This window comes from Thalassophryne amazonica, chromosome 17, assembly GCF_902500255.1.
Source record: "Thalassophryne amazonica chromosome 17, fThaAma1.1, whole genome shotgun sequence".
NCBI lineage: Eukaryota > Metazoa > Chordata > Actinopteri > Batrachoidiformes > Batrachoididae > Thalassophryne > Thalassophryne amazonica.
In genome coordinates this window covers 60,530,170-60,557,795 of record NC_047119.1, presented here as the reverse complement: position 1 = coordinate 60,557,795, position 27,626 = coordinate 60,530,170, and the positions used below count along the sequence as shown (strand labels likewise).

The 27,626-nt window shown below is 41.1% G+C and overlaps 1 protein-coding gene across 1 annotated transcript in view; it reads left to right on the top strand.

Moving 5' to 3' along the window:
• Window positions 1-27,626, top strand: part of grk3 (G protein-coupled receptor kinase 3) — a 184,566-nt gene that overhangs the window by 53,190 nt on the left and 103,750 nt on the right. The window contains exon 2 of the mRNA XM_034193073.1: window positions 13,699-13,775. Coding sequence (XP_034048964.1) covers window positions 13,699-13,775 — 77 coding nt within the window. The remainder of the gene's footprint in view (window positions 1-13,698; window positions 13,776-27,626) is intronic.

Sequence of the window (27,626 nt, the reverse complement as noted above, 5' to 3'; positions counted from 1 at the left end):
GTTGGTTTGTGCTTGTACGGTCGACCCTTAATTCACAGTTCTTTAACAAAAATACCAGTCATTTTAGGGACTACAGCCATAGTTGTGTACAGTCCCTTCAGTTTCAGAGGCCATAAGTAATTGGACATGTGACTGACGTGTAGTTTCATGGCCAGCTGTGGCACGTTCCCTCTTTATTTCATGGAACATTAAGTACAGACATGCGTAGATGGTGTTGATTCAACATTTGGTATTTGTTCACTGAGGTCCCAAAAGCTGGCTGGTCTCCACCTCCTTTGCTTCGGCGGAAAAGGAAGCGGGCACACACAGTCAAAATTGGGCAGAAATCTGTTTGGTTGTGATGTCTCACACACACAAGTGGAGACGTTTATTTATTTACTGTATTTTCTGGACTATAAACTGCTACTTTTTTCACACGCTTTGAACTCTGCGGCTTTTACAATGATGGAACTAATTTAAGGATGTTTACAGGCTTTTTCATAAGTCGGTTGATGCTGTCAGTTGATTTCCTGAAAGCTGCGCTCCTCATGCGGTGTAAACACACACACAGTGTAAATATAAGGTCTTACCTGTTCATTTTAGTGAAGAAAAGTCCCTCTCCAACACTTTGCACCAGAGTTGCACCGTCAGATCAGCGGCGCGGAGCCTTTTCCCTCCACCCTTCCACACTGGTTCTCTGTCTTGGCGCAACAATTCGAAAAAGTCACAGTGCCTCATTGTCTCATTTATCACAGACTCCATCCGATCCTGGCTGCACGCGATGAAATCTCAAGAAGAAGTTCAAATTACTCAGTTCTCCGTGTAGACAGACACCGTGCGCGCTAGGTGACATGCACGTCAATATTTACGTGTAACTCTTCAGGGGGAAAAGCATTTATAGTACGTATTTACGGTAATCAAAAGTTAAAAAATCTTTCTAACATCTTTCTGTGTATCTCAATGTGTATATCAATGTGGAGACCCGCGGCTTATAGCCACTGCGGCTTATGTACAATTTCTTTTTTCTTTTTAAAATTGGTGGATGTGGCTAATATTCAGATCCTCTCAATCATCTGGAAATTACAGTAGTTTCATGCTGTTCTACTTTAATTTTAAATGTCAGTGAAAAAACACTTAAAACATGGGCTAAAAACTATTTGAGTACAGTTTTATGCGAGACAAATAAATGTATAAAAATGAGCACAGGAGGAGGAGGAGGGAACCAGCCAGGTCCAAAAAGGTGTTCATAGAAGTGAAGGACGCTATATTTAGTCTGAGGGTGGGGGGAATAAAATGCCAGTTGCGAATCAGGGTGCTATATCTCCAGTAATAGCAAAGTGTGGGACCAGTTTCTTGCGAACACCTCGTTTATACCGAGTCCACAACTGAATTGTGATCGAAAAAACACCTCTGCTCTTCAGTACTCTCACCGACTCCCGCTGGGGTTGTAGGATGGTCACATTGGGGTCTCCGTGGTCGGTAAAAAGATCTCTCATGGTCGCCGTCACTCTATCTCTCCCCATCGGTCTCCAACAGGTGTGCGAGTGTATTGAACTGTTTAAAACACTTGCACAAGTTGTGCGACCAGTTAACAGATACACGGGACTCGTAATAAGTCTTGATAAACTTTCACGTCTCATCTCACTCTCAACTTGATCCTTTGGGTTGTAATAGACTCTCAGTAGACTCTGCGTGGGGTTGCATCAATGATTGTGGATATTAACATAGTTTTCACTCACACAGTTCAGTCGCAGTGCAATCTTGGCATAAACTCAAATAACAGATCACAACAGAGACCAGCCAGGACTTGTGAGAGTTGTCAGAATGTCATCATCTTGTAGGTCTTATGGCCCGGTCACACGGCATACGATTCCTGAACGAAGGGAAAAAAAGTAAAAATAAGTCACAATTCATTGAGAAAAGGTGGGCGAAAGAGCCTCATCACCGAATAGCTTACGAATCAAAATAGTTGTCAACTAATTTAGTCATCGATTAGTTGCTAAATAAAATTAAATATTATATTTAATTATAAAATTTGTTTTACCGAGCTTTGCTTTGAATCTTGAACCAGTGAAGGAGTGCTTCGAGCTGCTGCTTCATTGGTTTCATTTCGCTTTATCTTAATTGTTCCCCACTAAAACCCTAAAGAGCATATGTCTGTGAGGAATATTTACCTTTTTTATGTTAAACTGACCTGTTATGGTCTTCTGAAACAGTTGACAGATGTATTTTATGCTAATGCAGATGCTAACGCATTAGCATGTCTATGGCGTTTTCAGTGTTAAAGTTAGCATTAAGCTGCTGGCATTTCAACATGTTTGTGCATTTGTTTTCTGTATAATAATTAATGGCTCAGTGTTTGTTGTCGTAAAAGAGTCAAATGTATTACAAATTATAATATTTTTAAATTTATTTTATTTATATATTCATAATAATAATAATAGCAACAATAATAGTAATAATAACTAATAATGCTACAATACAATTTTAGAGAAAGAGACATGAGTCACGTGTCGTTGTGAAATGACCAAATTTATACAGAGAATGTTGCACATATGAGTCAGGCTACAGTTTTTGATTTAGGTTTTATGGTTAACTGGTTATGCTAATTGCTCATTTGCAACAACAAAAATACCTCTTTTTTCACCATATATTTTATAACATTTATATATTTCAATGTTGTTTTATGGCAACTCAGCACTTTGATAAAGTAATGCCATTTGAAATAATTATTTTTGTTCTTTATTATAAACTGTTTTATTCTTTATTATTTTATATTTCAACAGCCAAGGGACATTTGATGATTTGTTGATTTTCAAGTATTTTAAGTTTTCAAATAATGTTCTGTTGTTAAATAAAGTGATGGAAGGAGAGAAAAATTGTTTCCCTGGCACAATTTAAAAAAATTCCCCGCTAATCTGATTAATCGATTAATCGTGTCGAAACCCCATCAGAATCATCGATCCAAATAATTGTTTGTTGCAGCCCTATTCAGAACAAAAAAGTGATCATCTCCTCGTCGTCAGAATCCTTATTGTCTGACGACACGCTGGGGGCTACGTCTTGCTCCAATTTCAAAAAACTAAAAAAAAACCTCTGGTGTGCCACGGTCACTGCTGTATCACTGTATTATGTTGCTAAGCCATATATATTGATTTATAACAGAAAACTGTCAAAAGGGGGAATAAATATAAGTGTAAATAAAGATGATTGAATATGTCAGAGCAGTAAATTGATCAGTCCATGTGAACGTGCATTGACTCCCCATGTGCGGTTATTTCCACCAGCTGCAGCTGATCCACAACGTGAATTCTGCCTTCCAGAACTGCTCTTTATATCATCATTTAAATCATCTGCCTGTTGCCACATGTATATAAGGGCTGGATTGTCATTACTACACTCATAATGTTATATTCAATAAAAAATAATAAGAGCATGCAGCAGCTGCTGCTGCGTTCAAGTACCGTTGGAAATTACACAACTTTTTGTTGTTTCAAATTCAGCAGTTGTTGTGGCAAAATCATTAATTTTATCTATACAAAAGATTAATTCTGGCCTATATAAGGTGCCTCAGCCCAGTGAGATTGACCCCCCCACTCAGATAAAAAAAATACAAGCAAACAGGCTGAGTTTGCTCTGTAATTTCCAACAACACATGAACGCAGTGGCAGCAGCAGCGCTCACAAACCGGCTTCTGCACTGCGTGAAAACATTCAGCTGGTCGGACGAAGTCAAACTAAACACTAACGTTACAAAAACTAAGCAAACGATTAAAAAAAAAAAAAAAAAGTCAAGAATTGTTGCCCTTCATTCAAATTTTTCGACAGTTTAAAAATCCTGACGTAGTGCCAGCTGCAGGAACGAAGCTGAGCGAAGGTTAAACGATGCCAACGAAAGTCAACAAAAGTCCAGAGTTCTTGTTTCGTTAGGGCTTTGTTGCTCTTTAAGTGCCGTGTGACAGGGCATTATATACGCAGGTCTCAGTCTGGTGCAAATGGGACATAATTTTCCATCATCAGATTACAGAACTCTCTTTTAATTCAAAAGTATAATGCCTTTTACTCAACAGCTTGATGACTCTGTGGCTTTTTACTTTTAAAAATAACACAAGGGTGGCGGGAGGGCTATGAATTGGCCTGTATCCAGTATCTGGTCAGATAATGACATTATTCATGTGTCTCAGAGGGACAGGGCTAATCCAGACCCTCACCATGTCATCAAATGAATACAGGATGTGGTGAGCTTTTTTTTTTTTTTTACTTCTGAATCATCAGAATGGTGAACATAAAAATAACCGTCTAAATTCTGGTAGTCCTGCTTGTAAAAATGTATGATTTCTGTCCTTTTTTTTTGATTAGTGGAAAGGGGTGTTTGTACTAGACTCAGAGGTCCATTTCCAAAGGTCTTACACACCACGCTCTGCAGCTCCTCTATAAAAACAAGGCACTTTTTTTTGCATTGTAAGGCAATCTGGGAAGCTAAATACTGTTCTGTTGCCATTGTTTTTAAGACTCAGTTTTTATTTTTAAAGACAAACTCTTGTGAGTACTTATGTCAAATGAGCTGAGCTGTGCACCACAGTAACTAATTCTGCACGCAGCAGCGGTCATCAGTCAGCCTTTGTTTATGCACGACCTTTGCCATATTTTATCACACAGTTTACTGTATTTGTGTATCTGAAGGCCCAGGACAGAGCATCAGCTCACTCCCCTTTTTTTTGACGAAAGTTGGCTAAATGCCCACCCGAAATTAAGTTATTAGTTTATAATTTTAGTCCTGCCGGTTGTCTATATATAGCGTACCGCTATGCATTACGCTCCCTGCCAGTCCTTGAAATATCGCTCCCTGGAGAAAGTTACATTGGCTGCCAGTCCGCTATATTTAGTGTTTGGTGGATACACCCAGAATTGGCGTTATAAGCAATGAATTCCAATGATTATCCGGTTCTAATGCTTGTTTTTGGTTGGTTAGACAAGTCCATTTCCCCACTATGGAGAGGTTTTCTGACCGCGTGTGTCAGAACAAAGAAAATCGATTGAATCATGGCGGTGACTGCAGAGACTCTCGTCAACGAAGCCGGCATTCTTGACAACGTAGAACTGGGGAATAGGGAATTATTCAAGGAAATCTTCATGACGGATGATTTTCTGGGTTTCAAGTCAGATGATTTTGACAACGACAAACTGGAGTCTTCAGATGTAAAGTGGACGAATGGCATTTTGGTCCTGAAAATTCTGCAGTTTATGGGAGAAGTGAAGAAAATCAGTGTGACACTAGAAGATGCCTGGACTTTACTGTACTTTTTCTACTTGTTTTTCACCGTTGATTTGATCAATCTTCTGGTTGTAGAAACTAACAGATATTCCCTGGATTTTCTGCAACCAGGATAGGATTCAGAATAGTATTCTTGAAATGGTAATTCTCCGTATTTGCCATATCTGAATAATGATTGAATAAACGTAAAAGACATGAAATCAATATTGAGTTCTACATTCTTTATTGTACTAATTTATTATGACTTTCATATGAGTCTTATGTCTTAAAGAGAATTGGCTTTTTTCAGTGCACATGATTTTTCAGACTTGTAATACAGCCTGGCACACAGAGAGGGAAGGGAGCCTACTGCTAAGCACAGAGGCAGGACTAGAGTTAAAGTTTATTAAATGCCCACCTAAAATAAATTAATTCCGTGATCCCCCAGCATATTGTAAAAAGCAACAAAACAAACAACAACAAAAGTTTTCACGATTTTCCTCATCATCCGTTTGTTCCGTGCTGTTATTTTGAAAGGTTGTTATGCAAGAAACAGGAAGTGATCTGTGACAATATGGCTGGCTTCGTACAGACGGCAACAAACTGATTATTTAATTGCAAAGTTGCGTGGATTTAAACACGTAGGAACTTTAAGCTTCCATAAGATCCAGAGTTTTCTGTTATAATATAAACACTGTGCAAAATGTTTCAGTAAAGTAAATTATTGTCTGTGTGGATAATATTCAAAACCGACTGTGCACATTACATCACTTTTTTTCCTGCACCAGACATGAACTGACAAGGAACACATTTAATAAATGGAGAAAAAAAAGTGACACAGACAGGTGATTTATTCTTTATTTGTGAGGAAATCAGACATTTTATTGAAATGGGCAGTCCAACAAACCTAATATTTGGATGTGTTTTTGTAAATACGCACCCCCACTTCAGTTTTGTGCGGAATGCCCAAAGCCCTCAGATGTACAAATACAGTATATTAAGTGTCAAATACAAATAAATACATAAATGGAAAATGTAGTTAAGGTAAGAGAAAACAATATGTAGTGCAATCGGAAAGTATTTGTAGCACTTCACTTTTTCTACATTTTGCTGTTACAGCCTTCTTCCAAAATGGATGAAATGCATTTTGCCTCGAAATTCTATACGCAATACCACATAATGACAATGTGAAAAAGTTTTTTAGATTTTTGCAAATTTATTAAAAATAATACTAAGAATACTAAGAAATCACGTGTACGTAAGTATTCACACCCTTTATCACGAAGCTCAAAGTTGATCTCGGGTGCATCTTGTTTCCACTGATCATCCTGGAGATGTTTCTGCATCTTAATTGGAGTCCACATGGGGTAAATTCAGTTGATTGGATATGATTTATAAAGGCACACACCTGTCTACATATAAGGTCCCACAGCTGACAGTGCATGTCAAAGCACAAACCAAGCATGAAGTCAAACAAATTGTCTGTAGACATCCGAAACAGGATTGTCTTGAGGCGCAAATCTGGGGAAGGGTACAGAAACATTTCTACTGCTTTGAAGGTCCCAATGAGCACAGTGGCCTCCATCTGTAAATGGAAGAAGTTCACATCCACTAGGACACTTCCTAGAGCTGGCCGCCCATCTAAACTGAGCAATCAGGGGAGAAGGGCCAAAGATAGCTGTGCCAAGCTTGTGGCATCATATTCAAGAAGACTTGAGGCTGTACTTGCTGCCAAAGGTACATCAAAGTATTGAGCAAAGGGTGTGAATCCTTATGTACATGTGATTTCTTAGGTTTTTATTTTATTTTATATATATATATATATATATATATATCCACCAGGACTCTTCCTAGAGCTGGTCGTCTGGCTAAACTGAGTGATTGCGGGAGAAGGGCCTTAGTCAGGGAGGTGATCAAGAACCCAATGGTTACACTATCAGAACTCCAGCATTTCTCTGTGGAAAGAGGAGAACTTTCCAGAAGGATAACCAACAATTCACCAGAGATGGATGGATACTGAAGGTTCTGAATGTTATTATGTACTGTACCTGTTATGTGATGTACTTCGATGACATTCGGATGATTGTGTTCCACACAGCTGGCATGGCTCGGCTCAAGGTTGACTGGCACACTCCTGACAGCTCGGCCAGCTCCTACTGGAATGGCCCTGTTGCCAGGACACCCAGCGTGGTCAGCAACTGTGTGGGCACAGACAGTCCCTGGCTCCTCGCTGTATTGTGCTCTGGGCCGGCCACAGTTCTGTGCACAACTCCACTAACAGTGGCCTTGGTAAACGAAATCGGCTTATGAGCCAATTACCATCATTTGCAAGTAAATCCTCGCGTTCCCTGAATACGCGCTCACCTCAGATTGTACCATTTGCAAGTTCCTCTAACAACACTAACACAGCCACTGTTAGTGTCATTTTCCTCACCACTTTCTGCATGCTTTTAAGTCCACTCGTATACTTGCAAACACGTGGGTGTGTTAATTGTTCATCTGTGTCTTTCGTGTCCACATCACTCTAATGACTTTTATTCAAACTATTAACAATTTCCCACCATCACCTCAACCTGTCAGCAGTGGACCAATAGCTGTACAAATGTGCGCACGCCAGCCATGATTTTGGCGTGATGCACTGTACATTTCCACGGTCACTTCACTCTTGATACATCTGAATGTTACCGTGGAGATGGACGTAAACCATGTTTTTGTGCATATGCAGCCGTTGTACATGAGGCCTCCAGGTCTTGGCATGACTGCAGTGAGAGTTGCATCTTCACCCTTAGCCGGATGTTAAACCTGCTGTATGGGTCTTGGACTCTTTTAGAATTGTGCCTGGTCACTAATTCATTTGTGGATATTTTTTTTTTTCTCCCTTCCTTCCGTACCACAGTGGTTGTGATCCATGTACTTTGAATGGCTGTCAGGGGGCAGGTTTTAATTGCAGCCAAAGACTACACCGGGTGATTTCATTTGCAAGCTCCTCCCCTCTTCTCAAAGGGCTATTGCCGCAGAACCAATTTCCTCTTCTCCTCCGTCTCGTGGGATTTCTTCTGTCATTATTTTGATGATCTTGTCCATGAGCAGGAAGGCAATAGTCACTCTGGGTGGAGTGGACGTGCCATGGGAAATCATTCACCATGAAATTATAACCTGGGGACCCTGGTTAACGAATTTCTTGGACCCTTTACACTTTGCATATTGGATACGCATCAGTGTGGAGGATGGCATTGCCTTTCTGTTGCTCAAACCTATTCCCTGACCATGCTTTATTCTTCCCGAATGTTTTAAACATCATCCTAACTTCTCCAACTACATGAAATGTTCATTCTGGTGCAACGACACAGAAACGTGTTTTCTTGGCTTGCAGGCGGTCTCTTTGATTAAAAACCATTTTTATGTGTGCACATCCAGTGTAGAGTTTTGGAAGAATTTTGCTTGACTACCTCTTTCTGATTTGCATTTTCATAAGATACCTCTTGAGAACTATATCCTCCCCTAGCACTAAAATGTGCTATTTGTCGCCGGCATTTTTCATATGAGAATTTTTGGCCATCATATTATAAAATCTGTCTAAAAAGTTATGCACGTTACCAGTCCTGTAGCTAATGTTTTTTGTTTTTTTTTAATGATTGTTATTATTATTCTTAAGAGTCCATTAATTTTTTTTCTGATTAGTCTGTCAGTCCTTTGGTTGACATACCAATAAATAACCATAACTTCAACCAATAATTTTTCAACTTAATATTCAACCATTTTCTCATAAAACATGCTTATTTTAGAAATAAAAATTCCCAACATAAAATCCATCTATGGGTTAGTGGTGGTGGGGTTGGGGGTGGCTCTTGGTGGGTGGTCCACAGACCCAAAACAAGAAAGAGTGGTGCATTTTAATAAGAAATCTAGGAATGACTGAAGGTTGTTATTGATAGTATTCATCACAGACTTTAAGACTTTAAGAGTTATGCAGTGTGAGTCTTATGAGGAAATGTCTGTAATGTGCTGTTCCGCATTTTTGACTCAGCCACTTTAATGACTGACTTCTGAAGTGCATTACTGAGTCGTGACACAGTTTTGTTTAAAATGCTCTAGCAAAACTCGTTCACCTCCTTCGTTATAATGTGGTTATTAACACTTCAAAATATGTCAGGATCCTTTGCATTATCACATTCTATGGAAATGACCTCATTTTCACTTTGTTTTTTATTTATATGTTTTCTATAAAAATACGGTGCATCTGTAAAGTATTCACAGCACTTCACTTTTTACACATTTTACACTCAACAAAAATATAAACGCAACACTTTTGGTTTTGCTCCCATTTTGTATGAGATGAACTCAAAGATCTAAAACGTTTTCCACATACACAGTATCACCATTTCCCTCAAATATTGTTCACAAACCAGTCTAAATCTGTGATAGTGAGCACTTCTCCTTTGCTAAGATAATCCATCCCACCTCACAGGTGTGCCATATCAAGATGCTGATTAGACACCACGATTAGTGCACAGGTGTGCCTTAGACTGCCCACAATAAAAGGCCACTCTGAAAGGTGCAGTTTTATCACACAGCACAATGCCACAGATGTCACAAGATTTGAGGGTGCGTGCAATTGGCATGCTGACAGCAGGAATGTCAACCAGAGCTGTTGCTCGTGTATTGAATGTTCATTTCTCTACCATAAGCTGTCTCCAAAGGCGTTTCAGAGAATTTGGCAGTACATCCAACCAGCCTCACAACTGCAGACCACGTGTAACCACACCAGCCCAGGACCTCCACATCCAGCATGTTCACCTCCAAGATCGTCCGAGACCAGCCACTCGGACAGCTGCTGAAACAATCGGTTTGCATAACCAAAGAATTTCTGCACAAACTGTCAGAAACCGTCTCAGGGAAGCTCATCTGCATGCTCATCGTCCTCATCGGGGTCTCGACCTGACTCCAGTTCGTCGTCGTAACCGACTTGAGTGGGCAAATGCTCACATTCACTGGCGTTTGGCACGTTGGAGAGTTGTTCTCTTCACGGATGAATCCTGGTTCACACTGTCCAGGGCAGATGGCAGACAGTGTGTGTGGCATCGTGTGGGTGAGCGGTTTTCTGATGTCAATGTTGTGGATCGAGTGGCCCATGGTGGCGGTGGGGTTATGGTATGGGCAGGCGTCTGTTATGGACGAAGAACACAGGTGCATTTTATTGATGGCATTTTGAATGCACAGAGATACCGTGACGAGATCCTGAGGCCCATTGTTGTGCCATACATCCAAGAACATCACCTCATGTTACAGCAGGATAATGCACGGCCCCATGTTGCAAGGATCTGTACACAATTCTTGGAAGCTGAAAATGTCCCAGTTCTTGCATGGCCGGCATACTCACCGGATATGTCACCCATTGAGCATGTTTGGGATGCTCTGGACCGGCGTATACGACGGCGTGTACCAGTTCCTGCCAATATCCAGCAACTTCGCAAGCCATTGAAGAGGAGTGGTCCAACATTCCACAGGCCACAATTGACAACCTGATCAACTCTATTTGAAGGAGATGTGTTGCACTGCATGAGGCAAATGGTGGTCACACCAGATACTGACTGGTATCCCCCCCCAATAAAACAAAACTACACCTTTCAGAGTGGCCTTTTATTGTGGACAGTCTAAGGCACACCTGTGCACTAATCGTGGTGTCTAATCAGCATCTTGATATGGCACACCTGTGAGGTGGGATGGATTATCTCAGCAAAGGAGAGGTGCTCACTATCACAGATTTAGACTGGTTTGTGAACAATATTTGAGGGAAATGGTGATATTGTGTATGTGGAAAAAGTTTTAGATCTTTGAGTTCATCTCATACAAAATGGGAGCAAAACCAAAAGTGTTGCGTTTATATTTTTGAGTGTATGTTACAGCATAATTCCAAAATAGAGTAAATTCATTTTTCCCTCAAAATTCTACTTAACATCCCATAATGACAGTTTTTTTTTTTTTTGCGAATTTATTGAGGAAAAAAAATGAAGAAATCACATGCACATAAGTATTACAGCCTTTGCTCTGTACGTTGTTGATGCACCTTTGGCAGCAATTACAGCCTCAAGTCTTCTTGAATATGATGCCACAAGCTTGCTGCACCTATCTTTGGATAGTTTTGTCCAGTCCTCTTTGAAGCACCTCTCAAGCTCCATCAGGTCGGATGGGGAGTGTCAGTGCACAACCATTTTCAGGTCTCTCCAGAGATGTTCAATCAGATTCAGGTCTGGGCTCTGGCTGGGCCACTCAAGTACATTTACAGAGTTGTTCTGAAGCCACTCCTTTCATATCTTGGCTGTGTGCTTAGGGTCATTGTCCTACTGAAAGATGAACCGTCGCCCCAGTCTGAGGTCAAGAGCGCTGTGGAGCAGGTTTTCATCCAGGATGTCTCTGTACATTGCTGCATTCATATTTGCCTCGAGCCTGACTAGTCTTCCAGTTCCTGCAGATGAAAAACATCCCCACAGCATGATGCGGCCACCACCATGCTTCACTATAGGGATGGTGCCTGGTTTCCTCCATACATGGCACCTGGCATTCACACCAAAGAGTTCAGTCTTTGTCTCATCAGACCAGAGGATTTTGTTTCTCATTGTCTGAGAGTCCTTCAGGTGCCTTTTGGCAAACTTCAGGCGGGCTGCCATTTGCCTTTTACCAAGGAGTGGCTTCCATCTGGCCACTCTACCAAAGAGGCCTGATTGGGGATTGCTGCAAAGATGATTGTCCTTCTGGAAGGTTCTCCTCTCTCCACAGAGGAATGTTGGAGCTCTGACAGAGTGACCATCGGGTTCTTGGTCACCTCCCTGACTAAGGCCCTTCTCCCCTGATCGCTCACTTTAGATGGGTGAACAGCTGCAGGAAGAGTCCTGGTAGATCTGAACTATTTACAGATGATGGGGGGGCCACTGTGCTCATTGTTACCTTCAAAGCAGCAAAAATGATTCTGTACCCTTCCTCAGATTTGTACCTTGAGACACTCTTGTCTCAGAGGTCTACAGACAATTCCTTTGACTTCATGCTTGGTTTGTGCTCTGACATGCACTGTCAGCTGTGGGACCTTATATGTAGACAGGTGTGTGCCTTTCCAGATCATGTCAAATCAACTAAATTTACCCCAACTTAACTCCAGTTAAGCTGTAGAACCATCTCAAAGCTGATCAATGGAAACAGGATGCACCTGAGCTCAATTTTGAGCTTTATTGCAAAGGGTGTGAATACTTATGTACGTGATTTTTTTATTTTATTTATTTTTTAATAAATTTGCAAAAAAAAAAAAAATCAAAAACTTTTTTCTCAGTCATTATGGGGTGTTGTGTGTAGAATGTTGAGGGGAAAAAAAAAAATAGAATTTCATCCATTTTGGAATAAGGCTGTAACATAACAAAATGTGGAAAAAGTGAAGCGCTGTGAATATTGTCCAGTTGAACTGAATATGTAGACGGAGATAACTCGTATTGTCAGGTGTATTTTTGTCAGTTTGTGCCTGTTAATTTTTACAGATAAACAGAAGCCATGTTTGACTCATCATGTCTGAAAGACGGGCATCTTTTGTTCTTCCAGTATTGCACGTGTTACCATCTCCCCTCATCAGGCCTCTAACATGGCGAATTTTCATACAGATGCCACAGTCAGCTGGCAATGATTCAGTAGTTTATGCAAACAGGCCTGTTTCGAAAGAGGAAGTGTTTGCTTCCTGGTTTCTTGTTTCTGTGGCTGCGGCTGCAGTTGAAATGTTGCTGCATCGTTCCCATTGTTTTTACCCCCTAACCACCTGGGAGCGTTGGTTAGCTGTGGCCCTCTGTGTCGAGTGTCTAATTTTGGTTTGGGTGGCGTCCTTTTGGTCATATCTGTATAATCGTTGGCGTGAATGAAATTGTGATGAATCAAGGAAACTATAAATGGAAGATGTTTAATCTGCAGTAATCCTTCAGGAGGATGTGTTTAGTTAAGAAGTGGTCACGTGGCTCTCTATGGTTGTTTGAACCGACAACTGGACCATGTGTCAGCTCTGTGAGCGCACTGGTGGAAATATAATGTTGAATTTTGGACCTAGTGAGAAGAAGCTGTGGGTGATCGTAGGACATGCTCAGTCTGTGCCTGTTGGTGTGTTTGGGGGTGGAGCCTGGATGCTTGCGTGTGTGTGGTGTTGGTGTTGTGTTAATGGGCCTGTGGAAGGGGTGCTAATTGATTCATGCTGCCCGCGCTCAAACATATTATCACCTGTTCCCCGGGTAGCTTATATCTCTGGAGGCACCCCTGTGTCCTCCCGTGTGTCCCTGCTGCAGTCTGACTTTGTCAGGGGACAGGTGGCAGGGAGACACCTAAACCTCGGCTTGGATCAGACACGAAACTGGAGGAGATCGCCATCTGACTGAGGAAAGTACTAATGGTGATGTATATTAATCCACTTATTTTTTGCCCCCGCACCCCATGTGTTCACAGTATTCGCAGTGTGATGCAGAAGTACCTTGAAGAGAGAGACGAACTGACCTTTGACAAAATTTTCAACCAGAAGATTGGTAAGTTCCAACAGAGAATGTTTCTCCTTGAAAGGTTGAGATTGGCTGATGTCACAGATGACGTGTCAAATGCTGTTGGAGAATTGGCAGCATTCAACAGCTTTACAATGAAGAGCTGGTTCATCCACTGACAGATTGTTACTGAGGTCTATTTTATTTAAGTATGCTTTCATCCACATGTGCTGCAGAATCCACACATCACCTGTACAAATATTTAGGCATTGAAGTTTTTGTTACCACGGCTGGTAACAAAAGCTTTTTTTTTTTTTTTTTTTTTAACAGATCACATCAGCACATAAAGACTGTGGAATTATCACTTTATGTTTTCACCACCATATTGGCTGTCAGAACCAAGGCCAGGCCTCCAACTGCTTATAAATGAAACCAATCTGAAAATTTAAAATCTTGCAGTTCCTTGAACGGTCGCTTGATGCTGATTCCAAAAGAGAGTCACTCCCCGTAGACCCCCATCTTAAAATCCCCAACTGTACAGCAGAAATAAACATGTTTAAAGCACGGGGGGGGGTATGGTTATGGTTATGGCCGGTGCAGCTAGTTTCCTCGTTCATGGCAAATGTATGGTGGAATAAAAAAATAAAAAAATCATTAATTTAAGGTAAATAAAGTTATAATTTGGGGTGTGGATTTTTTTGAGTGATATATAGTCTGTACCAGTGAGTTTAATGTGGGACCAGCTGTCATTAGCTGTTGGGGACAGACCATAGTTATCTTTTATGAGCATTAAATACCTGACATGATTCAGCTTGCTATGTGGGAAATTGCATTAATGGACCATGTGAGAAGTTTGTGCACAGTGTTTTCGCCATGTGAAATTTGAGTAATTATTTAATTTGTCTGTTGGCATTGTTAGCAGTGATATTAGGTATTGGTAGCTTGGAGACATTAAGGCCCACTGACCTTATCGAGATAATATACTGCTCAGACTTTCTTATTCCTCACTCCAACACCACCACTACGCTTTCAATGCTGCTAGTTGTCCAAACCACCACCCAGCCAACAAATATATGCTTTAATCAAATGGCCGAGCCAAAGTTAATTTCTTCGCCTTAGCTTGTTTGGGAACTCCAAGGTGGGGGGCATATTCGAGCTTCATTTGTCCTGGTGTCCAGGTCAGCTTTACCCATTTACGGGTTGGCTGGGAAATACTTCGTGTAAAGCACTGCCAAGGTGGTAACATCCAGAGCTGCCCATTTGAGCCTCAAAACCGCTCTTCAGAAAATCTGTGGTGGTATGATGTGCAGTGTATGGTCAGAACCTGCTTACACTGTGTGATAGTGGAACTGCACTCTGAATTTCTGTGGTTAAAAATGACAAAAAGACTACAACAAAGTGATATAAACCTTCTGACATTCCTAACATCTACTGGAAAATGGCACATTTTCCCACATTTTTTTTTAAATGCTACAGCCTTAGTCCAAAATCAATGTAATCCATTTTTCCCTCAACATTTTACACACAGTACCCCATAATGACAATGTGAAAACAGTTTTATGCAACTTTTGCAAATTTATTAAAAATAAAAACTAAGAAATCACATATTTCATACCCTTTGCCATGAAGTTCAAAATTGAGCTCAGATGCAACCTGGTTCCACTGATCATTCTTGAGATGTTTCTCCAGGTTAATTGGAGTCCACCTGGGTTAAAGTCAGTTGATTGGACATGATTTACAGAGCTTTTTATCACCGCGCTCCAGCTCTGTGGAATGATCTGCCTGCACAAATACGACAGTCGGACTCTGTGGAGACTTTTAAAGCCAGGTTGAAGACACATCTCTTCTCCCTGTTTTATCATTAGTATTTTATTGTGTCTTTTTTAATACGTTTTATTTATTTTACTTCTTTTAATTTTTTATGGTTAAATTTTTTAGTGTATTTTAATCTAATTTCATTTTATTCTGCTTTTAAATGCTTGTGAAGCGCATTGAGGCGATTACTTGTGATTTGGCGCTATATAAATCAATAAATTATTATTATTTGGAAAAGCACACACCTGTCTACATAAATCATCCGTAAATCATCCATCATCTGTAAATGGTAGAAGTTTGCATCCATCAGAACTCTTCTAGACCTGTCCACTCGTCTAAGCTGAGCGATCGGAGAAGAAGGGCCTTAGTCAAGGAGGTAACCAAGAACATGATGGTCACTCTCTCAGAGCTCCAGCATTCCTCTGAGGAGAGAGGAGAACCTTCAAGAAGGACAACCATCTCTGCAGCAATCCACCAATCAGGACTGTATGGTCGAGTGGCCAGACGGAAGCTACGCCTTAGTAAAATGCCTGGAGTGTGCCAAAAGGCACCTGAAGGGCTCTCAGACCATGAGAAACAAAATTCTCTCTTCTGAAGAGACCAAAGTTGAAGTCTATGGAGTGAATGCCAGGTGTCATGCTTGGAGAAAACCAGGCACCATCCCTACAGTGAAGTCTGGTGGTGGCAGCATCATGCTGTGGGGATGTTTTTCAGCAGCAGGAACTGGGAGATGAGTCAGGATGAGGAAAAGATGAATGCAGCAATGTACAGAGACATCCTGGATGAAAACCTGCTCCAGAGTGCTATTGACCTCAGACTGGGGTGACGGTTCATCTTTCAGTAGGACAATGACCCTAAGCACACAGCCAAGATATCAAAGAAGTGTCTTCAGGACAACTCTGTGAATGTCCTTGAGTGGCCCAGCCAGAGCCCAGACCTGAATCCAATTGAACATCTCTGTAGAGATCTGAAAATGGCTGTGCACCGACACACCCCACCCAGCCTGATGGAGCTTGAGAGGTGCTTCAAAGAGGAATGAGCAAAATGGCCCAAAGATAGGTGCACCAAGCTTGTAGTATCATATTCAAGAAGACTTGAGGCTGTAATTGCTGCCAGAGGTGCATCCACAAAGTATTGAGCAAAGGGTGTGAATACTTACGTACGCGTGATTTCTTTGTTTTTTTTATTTTTAATAAATTTACAACAAATTCATACAAGCTTTTTCATGTTGTCATTATGGGGTGTTCTGAGAAGAATTTTGAGGGAAAAATTAATTTATTCCATTTTGAAATTTGGCTGTAACATAACAAAATGTGGAAAAAGTGAAGCGCTGTATCTTCATGTTAAAGCTGAAAGTGTACACTTGGAGGTCACATTTGCAATTTCCTTTAACTGTGATACTCTAATAGTTAAACCAACAGTAACATATTATCACAGTGCTGCTTGTACTCGTATCATCTGTACTGAACTTGTACTTCTTTGTTTCAGTATGTTAAGCACCTAAAATACAAGCACAGTAAGTTCCAGTTTCCTGGACTTTGTGTCCTCTTTTGTTGCATTACTGCTTCATTTGTCTGACTGCTGATCTGCCTCAGATTGTGGAGGACTAGATCACAGGATGCTGTTCAAATGTGTCATTAAAGCAACAAAACACCTTCACTGCAGTTACGTCTTCACCCTAATCTTTCTCCTGTAGAGCGCGCGTGTGTGTGTGTGTGTGTGTGCACGCGTGTGAGAGAGTTCCACGGTGTAAGAAGCTGTGCATAATCAATGACGTTGTAGGCCTGCAGTTTGACACGCAGCCCTAAAAGGTTTTGAAGAAGGCCATGAATATTTATTTAATTTTGTCTTATCATGTGAAGCCCATTCCCTCTTGTAGTATCACTGTGCTTTGAACAGGATGGTTGGAGTGCAGTCGTTACATCAAGTGCATCTCTCACTTCGCACACACATAATCAGGAGTTGTCTGTCGGTGTTTATGTGGTAGATATTTTGCAGTTTATCAGATTGGAACAGCGTCAGTTGCTTTTATAATTTACAGCAGCGGCTACTTGAAGCCTGAGCCCAGGCTGCCACACTGCCGTCTTAATTGTTCACTGTTCTAGTTTGTTTTAGCTTGATTGTTGTACATGGAAAAAGTGTAAAGTAACAGTGGAACATGTCTTTAGGATGGTGTTGATGAAGTGATGAGCTGCAGTTAAGCATGGACATCATGGATTTTGCTGATTACATAAATATAATTTATGTGTACCGTGGAACCTCAGTTTTAGAATGGCTGTCTTCGTGAACAGTTCGGTTCACGAACATTTTTTGAATGAAAAATGCATCACTTTTCAAAAAAGTCATGGTTCACGAGCACCTCCGCTGCAGTAGGTGGCAGTAATGCACCGGGTTGGGTTGCAATCCGCCAATAAACTTGAATGAAGAAGCAAGAAAGTCATCTTTTTTTGTTTATTAAATCATATATTTGGGGACTGTGCGGTGGTTCTTTGAAGGGTTTACATTGTTGTGGACATTAAATGTTATGAACTGCATATGTCTTACAGTAATCATACATTAATTGGAGCTAACTGGTGACGCTACCAACTCTACTGAAGGTGCTAAAGTGCTTACGCTGTTAACATACAACATTCAATCCGACCAGAGTTTCACTGCAACGGAGGCGTCTGATCTGTTCATAAATTCGTTTACCTGATGACCTCTTCTGTACAGGTAAGGTGAAAATAAATGGTCTGTTTTATTATAATTACTGTACAGTATTTTGTATAAGATACTGTGCATATTCTTTGTATTTTGTCTGCCTTTTATTCATGAAATGCTGTTAAAAAGGTTAAAACACGCTGTTCTTTTTGGGGCCAGGAACTGATGAATTCATTTTACATGGTTTCTTATGGGAAAATTGGTTTTGGTTTAAGAACAACTCTGGGTTCAGAACGGCATTTAGGGACCAATTAAGTTCTCAAACTGGGGTTCCACTGTATATGTAATTTGTACAGAATGCATCATTGCTTTGCACTTAAATCTGGGACTAATGACTCTTTGAACGGTGTTGTATTGGTCTGTTCTGTGTAAAGTGACTACAGGCATATTTTGCTGAACGTGCTCCATAGTAAAAAAAAATAAAATAAATAAATAAATAAAAAAAATTCCACTTCATCACAGTGGAGAATGCAGAGCAACGAAGTTTAAACAACCCTTAAGATTGGTTGAGTTCTCTGCTGTTGTGACTGAAAATAAGATGCGACTCCACATGTCTCGGTTGGTTTCCACAAGCAGGTCTTGCTGAGCTGTGTTCAGCGTGGAGTCCTCCTGACACTGTTCTGCAAAAGCTGGAAACAGTCTTTTATTTATTAAGTGTACAAATTCAATTGCCGTTTCAAATGAGGTTGAAATGCAATACTGCTTTCTTTCAGCAGAGGGGACAGTGTATTGTGTTGACCTAATCTGAGTATTTTGTGGTGTCACCTCTGTCTGTGACAGACACGAGAAAAAATGGTGGCACACCATGAGAAATTACTCAGAGATTACAGAGATCAACTTGAGCACTAACTTTTCAATTAAAGGAGCAACACACAGAAATTGCAAAGGTTGAGATGTGCCAACTGTTTGCAAACCAAACATGTAGCTGAGCAACTGTGGCGCCATCTCTCTCAGTTGGCTGCTCTTGTTCGAGCGACCTGCTGCAAGAAGGGATGTGCAACACTTTTTGTTTTCAACATGGAAAAAGCAAAAAGAGTTCCCTGCATGATGAGCTGTGGCACATGCGGTGTTATACCAATTAACTAGACATTGTCCAACCATAATAAACTGTTTTGACCACATTTCATGCAGCAAAGTCTGGGGTTAAACGTATATTGGCAGACTGGCAATTTCTGTCAAAGTGGTTTAATTATTTATGCACCAACTATGGTTTTCCTTGGGGCGGGGCTCAAAGCACTTTAAAATAATGCCCCCCCCAACTCTCACACACAATGACTCCCATACCTTTTTCTTCATAGCCCCCCCCCACTTGTGCCAAGAGAAGGCTGAGCCTAACCCAGCCTGTGCACCCCCTCCAAAAAAGATAAAAAAAAAAGACATGATAGTGTGAACTGAAGGCTTCAGATTTATGAAATCGAAAATTGATTTTAGAATCGAAAATCGATTTTTAATTGAATCATGACCCCATGAATAGAATCGAATCATGAGATACTGAAAGATTCACACGCCCACATCATATCATCTTATGTTCTCCACTCAGATTGCAATAGCCAATCACAGATTAGCCTTTCTGTCCATCATTTACCTGTATTTTGGCATGCTTGGCGCCAGAAAGTTATGTTGGATCCAAAGGGATCCAAAAAGGCTAGGACCAAAAGTTATATTGGATCGGTTCCCACTGACCAATAGCGTTAGAGCTTACTGCCAACAGCTAGCCAATCAGAGCACGGCATACAAAGGTCAGGAACTTGCTGACAGACGCTGGTTGAAAAAATGGCAACAAACATGTCAACAACAGCAGAAAATCATCTGCCAGCGAGGTTTGCTGAGTTCACAGAGGAGGAACTGGTGGAAATACTGAACTCCAAGGATGCCAAAAGCACTAAGAAGGTAGACAAGCACGTTACTGACGTTTTAGAAGCATTCTTATGCTGTTCACAACAAAATAAATTGATCTAATTTACTTGACTCTTTGTTGTTTGCTTAATTTGGGAGGGGGGTGGAGAACATAACAATTGATGGATGGCAAGTTATATTGGACTCGGCTGCACCTCGTCCAATATAACTTTTCTTCATCCAATATTTCTCTATGTTGGACTCCTTACCAACCATTATTTGTATAGTATCTGTCAAATGTAGAGAACATAGTGAGGTCCATGGTCTGATTGGAGCTTTGTTGGATGTTCTGTGGACACTGTACCAGACAGTCGAGGTGAAGAAAGAGCTCAGGCAGAAGGCGAGACTCATGCTACCAGTCGATTTACACTCCTGTCCTCACCTACGCTCATGAGGTTTTGGTAATGACGGAAAGAAAAAGGCAGCAAACACAAATGGCAGAAATGAGATTTCTGCCTTTGGGTTTACACTCAAGTACAGGGTGAGAAACTGGACTATCCGGAAGGGACTCTGAGTAGAGCCGCTGCTTCTTCACATTGAAAGGAGTCAGCCGAGATGGTGAGGATGCCTTCTAGTCACCTCCCTCGGGAGGTCTTTTAGGCATGCCCAGCTGGGAGGAGGCCCTGGGGAAGACACGTGACACACTGGAGGGATTATATTTCCCAGATGGCTTGGGAATGCCTCAGGATCCCGCAGAAAAGTTTCAAGGACATGGCAGAGGAAAGGGAAGTGTGGGTTGTGCTGCTTGGTGTACTGACACGGCGACCCGGATAAACGGCAGAAAATTGATGGGTGAATATAGTGAGGACAGTTTGAACACAGATATGCTAAATCAAAAGTACACGTTCGGTTGTGACAGTTTCATAGCGGATGTTATTTATTCTTAAACTCATGACATGGTCATACGCCTTAACAAATCCTGTGGAAAGGATTTTTTTAAAACGCTTTTTAGCTGCTAAAGAAAAGAACAAAGCAGATGGTTGGGAAAAGTGAAGGGGGATAGTCAAGTGGGGTCCTCAGTGGTGCATATAATTTAATAATAAATTAATTTCTGGTGGTTTAACAGTTTCACATGTAGCTTATTTGTCATTTTCAAATGATGCCCTACGTTTACCCTTTACCTGTGGTGCGTAGTATTGCTGTTTTACTGGAACGTGTACAAGCATTTAAGACGGCAACGGCTTGTGCACAAAAGTTGGACCTACCCAAGTGCCAAAGGTCATAAAAATAACATCCTACACCTCACAGGATTGCAATATGCCACATTTCAAAGTACAGTTCTTCTAGTTTCTTGTGATATCCACCTTAACACTTTAACTATTGCACAAATCAAACAATGGCAGCTTAAATTTGACAAAGTTTTATGTTTTTTTTTTTTTCTCTCAAATAAAAAAAAAAACCTATGTATTCATGTCATTGGTTGAGTTTACATTATACTATGTATTTGAAATTCACAACACTTGTTATTCATGATGTTAACAACAAGTGTGACAAGTTTTATGTCTTTGGGACAAAGTATGTTGATACTGTAGGTGTTTTTATATGAAATGGCTCCATTCGGCACAAGTGTGCCAAATCTTGCCAAATGTGCCAACTTTGGTACATGCATTTTACCACTCATTTCATCATAAAAAAGGGTTTTTATCATTCAGATAGCTATAAAAATAATGTAGACAATGTTTTTTAGACTTTTTCAGACTGGTTTTCAGTCAGATCGCTGTGCGCTCACCGATAACAATAGTCTGTATTCATCCATTTTATGCACGCTATTTACATGTCTACAGAGTGAAGAACCCCCAAGACCCGCCTATCGATGGAAACCTCTGCTTATTGGCTATAGGCTGGTGTCAATCATTTTGACGTAGACCGTAATATTAGGTAATGTCACATGAGAAAACAAGGAGAAAGCATGCGCATTGCCGTTCAGTGACAGGAGCGTTTGTTTTACTCAAAGGGGTGGAGAAGTCTACTCTTTTCACGTAGACTTAAGAGGATTGCGGTGGCTTGGAGTTAATATTCTAATGAACACAGACATACCAAGAACATGGCGGCCATGTATGGACAAGAGCCTCTTTTTCATTCCAGAAAATACATAAAGACTTTTTTTTTGGATTGTTTTAATGGAAGAAAAACATGTTTTGAAGGATTATATCTGCACAGGGAGCATTTTTTTTATGGAAGAAGGAATTATACATCATGATTCTACAGGATCTAAGGAGTGTATTGACACCATATATGAGTGAAAAAGACGCAGTACAGAGATTCTACACCTCGTTAGATGTAAGTAAAATTTTTTTTGTTCTATGCGGTAATCCTCACACAAACTTGTTTGTTGTATTTTGTGGGATGTTTGTGTCATATTTTGAGGGATATGATCATTTTCTTGAGAAAGAGATGAAAAGAATGATGTATGGTGAGCAGGTATTGGGAAAGATTTAGACCAAACCTATAACTCGTGAACTAAATAAAAATGCATATATCCCGCCGGTGGTATAGGGTTGGGTGCAAGAGGTTAACAGTTTCACATGTAGCTTATTTGTCATTTTCAAACGATGCCCTACGTTTTACCCGTTATCTGTGGTGTGTAGTATTGCTTTTTCACTGGAATGTGTACAAGCATTTAAGATGGCGACATGAGTGCTGAGAGAGAAGCAAATAAACTGGAAACATTAAACTGAGCCAGACAACGGTAACAGGAAAATAAAAAGCAAACACGGCTGTGATAGATGAGTTGGATCAATATGAAACGTCTTAAGTCTGGGAAAATGGTGGCGTCCCAGTGACACAAGACCAGTTTCTTGTGTGTAAAGTTATGGGTTGAGGTGGTAACGTTTCCCGCCTTTGAATCGTACATGTCACACTCATCAGTGCGGATCACATCCTGTGTTGATGACACGGTCACTTTCAGAGTAAAAGTATTTTCTGGTTGACACTGCATTTAGATTAATGCTTTGATTGTAAAGTACTTTTAGTATGATGGTTATTCTGGGCAATGAATTTTGCTAACTGAACGCTTTTAGATATATTTTGTAGATTTTGGGCTGCTGGTCACAAAATGCCTTTTCTGCATGCAAATTGCGGTTGAGATCAGGCTTTTTTTTTTTTTTTTTTTTGTGACTGACATTAGCTGTGTGGATACAGCAGCTCAGCGTCATGTTTCCGGCTTCCTCTCATCGTAAGCAGCAGCGCATCTGCAGTGGCTCCTTGCAGTGTTTCCATTTTGAGCTGGTAGGCAGTGTGCCAGTAGTGGTTTTGTACCAGGGGACTGCAGCCGCCCTGCAGGCTTCTGCTAGGTTTACTTACTGTTCTGGGCCTCAGCCCCCCCCATCAGAATAGACTCTGTGTTAAATCTCCCCGTCTTCCTCTCTGTGTCACTCTGACAGTGTTAATGCTCGTCTCTCTCTTTCTCTCGCTTGCTTTCTCTCTCTGTTCAGTATCATCTCAGAGCCTCTCTCTTCTTCTCTTGGTGTGTTTGTGTCCGGATGAAGCACACGACTCTTCAGCATTTCGCATGTGATATTTTTAGCCTCTCTGTCCGTTATCCTCAGCATCTTGAACGCTGTTTAACACATTTTGACAAAACAATGGGTTGTGAGATGTGTCATTACTCAGTGCTAGCTTTCTCAGAATTACTCACTTAAAGGAAGGTATTACTCGGTGTGTAAAGGCCACATGAAGCGTTTTTTCCTCTTACTGCATGCAAATCGGTTTTCCAAGTTACGTATCGTCTTGCCTCACCCCCTTACTTTTTAAGTCATTTGGTTACTTGATAAAATAAGAAAGCAGATTGTGTTTTAATCTGAAGTACACAACAATCGAACAGCACTTCGTCCAGCCTGTGTATTTTGGTTTGGGGCTGCGGCGACACGTGCTTGCAGCTTTTTGCGTCCCTGGTGAAGAGTTTAGATTATCGAAGTGGCTAAGGATAAGTACATCCGTATCTTCTGCGGGACTGCTAAAGGTACGGACCGAGGAGAATAAACGAAGTGCGCAACGCATCTGCGCATGCGTGGGTCAAACGGGGGCAAAAATTCCAACTACCAAACTCGCACCACTCTGATTGCATTTCATATACAGTAGCATTAGCGGACTGTGAAAGTTAAGGCTTACAGGGATTGTTTCAACGGCTTTAAGCCTTAAGCGATGCATACAATAATGACAGGTGCGCACGGGTACGGACATATTTGCGCATTCTGATTGGTCAGTAAGACATGACGTCACCGGGGATTACCCTCTGTATCTTTTGAACGGTCTCTGTAGATACGGGTCCATACCCGTAGCCACGCCCTTAGATTATAGCGGCTTGCTCACATAGGGAGCGCACACAAAAAAAAAATTAATCAGTTTCAGTTTGTGCTGGAACGCTGTCCAAATTGTGACGCTTTTGTGTGTCCATCTGGGCAGTTCACGTGTTTCTTCTTGGTCTTGTTTTATCTCAAAGTGAAAGGTCCACTTAGAGGTGAGCAGGTTCGCTCCTCTGGGATGAAACTAACAAGTTGTTGAAGGTTCTGAGTGTTTTTGACCTGCTGTCCTTCGGCATCCTTTATGACACGTGATCAAATCTGTTCACTGTTCATTGAACAGAAGTTGAGTGTGGTCACTGTAAACTGAGCCTTGCAGTGGCACTGTCACTTTTTCACAATAAACAGCCAACCTGGGCTTCCTATAGGGCACCACAGTCTTGTTTGAACCCTGCATGATATTGCGGCATTTGACCACTTACAGGGACCTCCGCTCCATTGCGCATTATATACACGACGTAACTTCACACATAAAAAATGGTGCACTGTTTCTTGTTTTTCGGCTGCACGAAAAGTTTTTTTTTTTTTGGTTTGTAGAAGAAAAGACGAGGCAGATGTCGGTAAGTGTTAGCCTACACAGCTAACCAGAGTAGCTCTGTTCTCTCACCTGCAAAACTGCCTCAACACATCTGTGCTCCGGGTCATAAACACACCGCAACACGTCTACTTTCCCAATTTTTTCTTTGCCCTTTCACTTTGTTTGTGTGTTATTTGCCCAAAACCCTAGAGAAAATGCTGTGTTTTTGTCCCTGGAAATTATGTCATATGCATCATAGTGTATTTTACCCCTTTAGTGCCTGCCCCCAAACGAGACCGCGAGGCCCAATTAAAACGCTTTTATTGTGTAGAAAACAAGTTATAAGTAGTAGATTCACTTGGCTCCCACACTGTCTTCAGTAACGAAGCAGAGAACAGGAAACTGATGCGGTGGCCACGGTGCTGAAAACCTGCATTATAATCTGGTGTGCACCGTGCAGTCTGCCATCAGTGTCTTCTCTTGGACTCCCTGACCTCATCCTTTTTTTTGGGGGGGTGGGGGGGGGTCATATTTTTTGGCAATATTTTCTCAGCACTGCTGATTTTTTGGAAAGCAGAATGAGTTAATATAAATGGATTTTGCTCTGCTGAAAAATGCACATGATGACTTACAGCCCCAAAGCAAGAGTAAAACTAAGGAATTACTGTTGTCTGGTTTTCACAGGGAGATAAACACTTGTTTTCGCTGTTATACTCACAGAACCGGGATTTCATACGAAGTCTGACAGTGTTTCTTTTTCAAACAAGCAAATAAAGAGAAGTAATTTGCATTAAAATGTAAAATGATTCAGATGTTACCTTAGTAACAAACATCATTTAGAATCAAAATCTGTTAACTCCATCTTCAGTGATTAGGATTGTGTATTTTTTGTACCTTTTGCTTTTATTGCCAAATAAATTTAATGCAGTTAAGTATGAATAATAATCTGTTTGAGATGTGTTGGTTTATTTTGAGGTTATTTTGGAGGCTGTAGTTTGTGGTGATGTTGGAGTTAGGGTTAGGGCTTAGTTACTGTTTGTACTGAAGAATTAAGTCCTATGTAACCCCTGAGGCTTGTTGAAGCTGGTGTTTATTTTCCAATTCCATTGTGTTAAGCACAAGATAGTGTATAACTTCACCGGGACGCCATGCCAGTCTGATGCAGGTTACTTCCACGACCAAGGCCAGAACCCGATTGCAGTTAGATGGACGGAGGCAATGCAGATTAAACGTCTTGTCCAAGGACGTGGACAGGTAGCATGAGTAGGATTTAAGCCCGGTTCTATATATTGACAGTCCAGCTCTTTATCCACTCAGCTACCTGCTCTATGACACTGAGAGGTGTAATATTTCCACAATCGCAGACCCAAGTCTGGTTACGAGTGGCACATACACAGAGGATTTGATGTCAGTGTAGGTGAAGAAGGGACTTTCTTCCCTCGCTGTCATCATACACATACGTGTGTGTGTGTGTGTGGTTCTGGAGTTACATATTGCATAAAATGTGCTTATTTGTCTTGTGACTACTGTTGTGAATAAATTGGGCACTTAAGCAACAGAATGACACCCTTCAACCCTGTGAATTAATGCTGAAAGTCTACAATTCAATCACAATTGATTGTGTTATTGACACAACATTGTAGTAGTATACAGAGTCAAAATTCTCAAAATTGTTGCTATACAAACACTTGTGTACCTGTCTGTACAAAACAGTAGTTTATGGTTTTTTTGCTTGAGAGTTAGAGCTTGACGGGAAACAGATTTGAATAGTAAATGTGTGGCTTTGTATGTTTCACTAGCAGATAGCTGTACGCTCACTCATCTTCAACCGCTTATCCGGATCGGGTCGCAGGGGATAGCTGTACACTGCAGTCAGATTTACCACCTTTTGACTGTAGGATCGGCCTTGAAACTGCAATGGCAAACTCAAGTGAGGCCCTTGTCATTCTGCAGTTTACTACTTATCTCAGAAATGAAAAGCTTGTATTAAATTGTTATGTTTTTATGAACAAGACTGTAGTTTTCAGTTACCATAAACTGTCCTCCTCTGGTAACAGTGTAATTCAGTTTATTTTATTTATGCAACACCAAATCACAACAAAGCAGTGTCAAGGCGCTTCACATGAGTAAGGTCTAACCTTACCAAACCCCCTTGATAATGTTGGTGAAGAAACCTCAAGCAGACCAGACTTAGAGGGGTGACCTACTGCTTCAGCCATTCTAACAGTTACAAGGTTTTTACAAAGTTTTACCAAGCTGAATAAACAGGAAAAAGAAAAACCAGAGTAGCATCAAAAACAAAGTGCATTACTGAGGTGAGCACGCAGTCATTGGCACGGCAGTCAGGGCATTGTGAGATAAGACCAGCACCCTGGGGTGCAGGGCCAGCTTCCATCCATGGCCTTCCATCCATGGCCTGCAAACTGCAGTGGCTCAGAGAGGTCACCCTCAGCAAGGTGGTCCACGAGCCGCTGCGTCAGCTCCAGCCAGAGCGTCTCGTGGTCAGTCCAGGGCCCTGTCGTGCATAGCCATCAGCCTCACGCAGTCGCTTCAGTGCCTCGGACAGAGAGAAAAAGAGCAGAATCAATTGGCTAGAAATAACTGCAGCTAAAGCATGAGTTCACAGGCAGTAAATCTACAGGGAAGCAGAGAGAATACTAAGGTGACCGC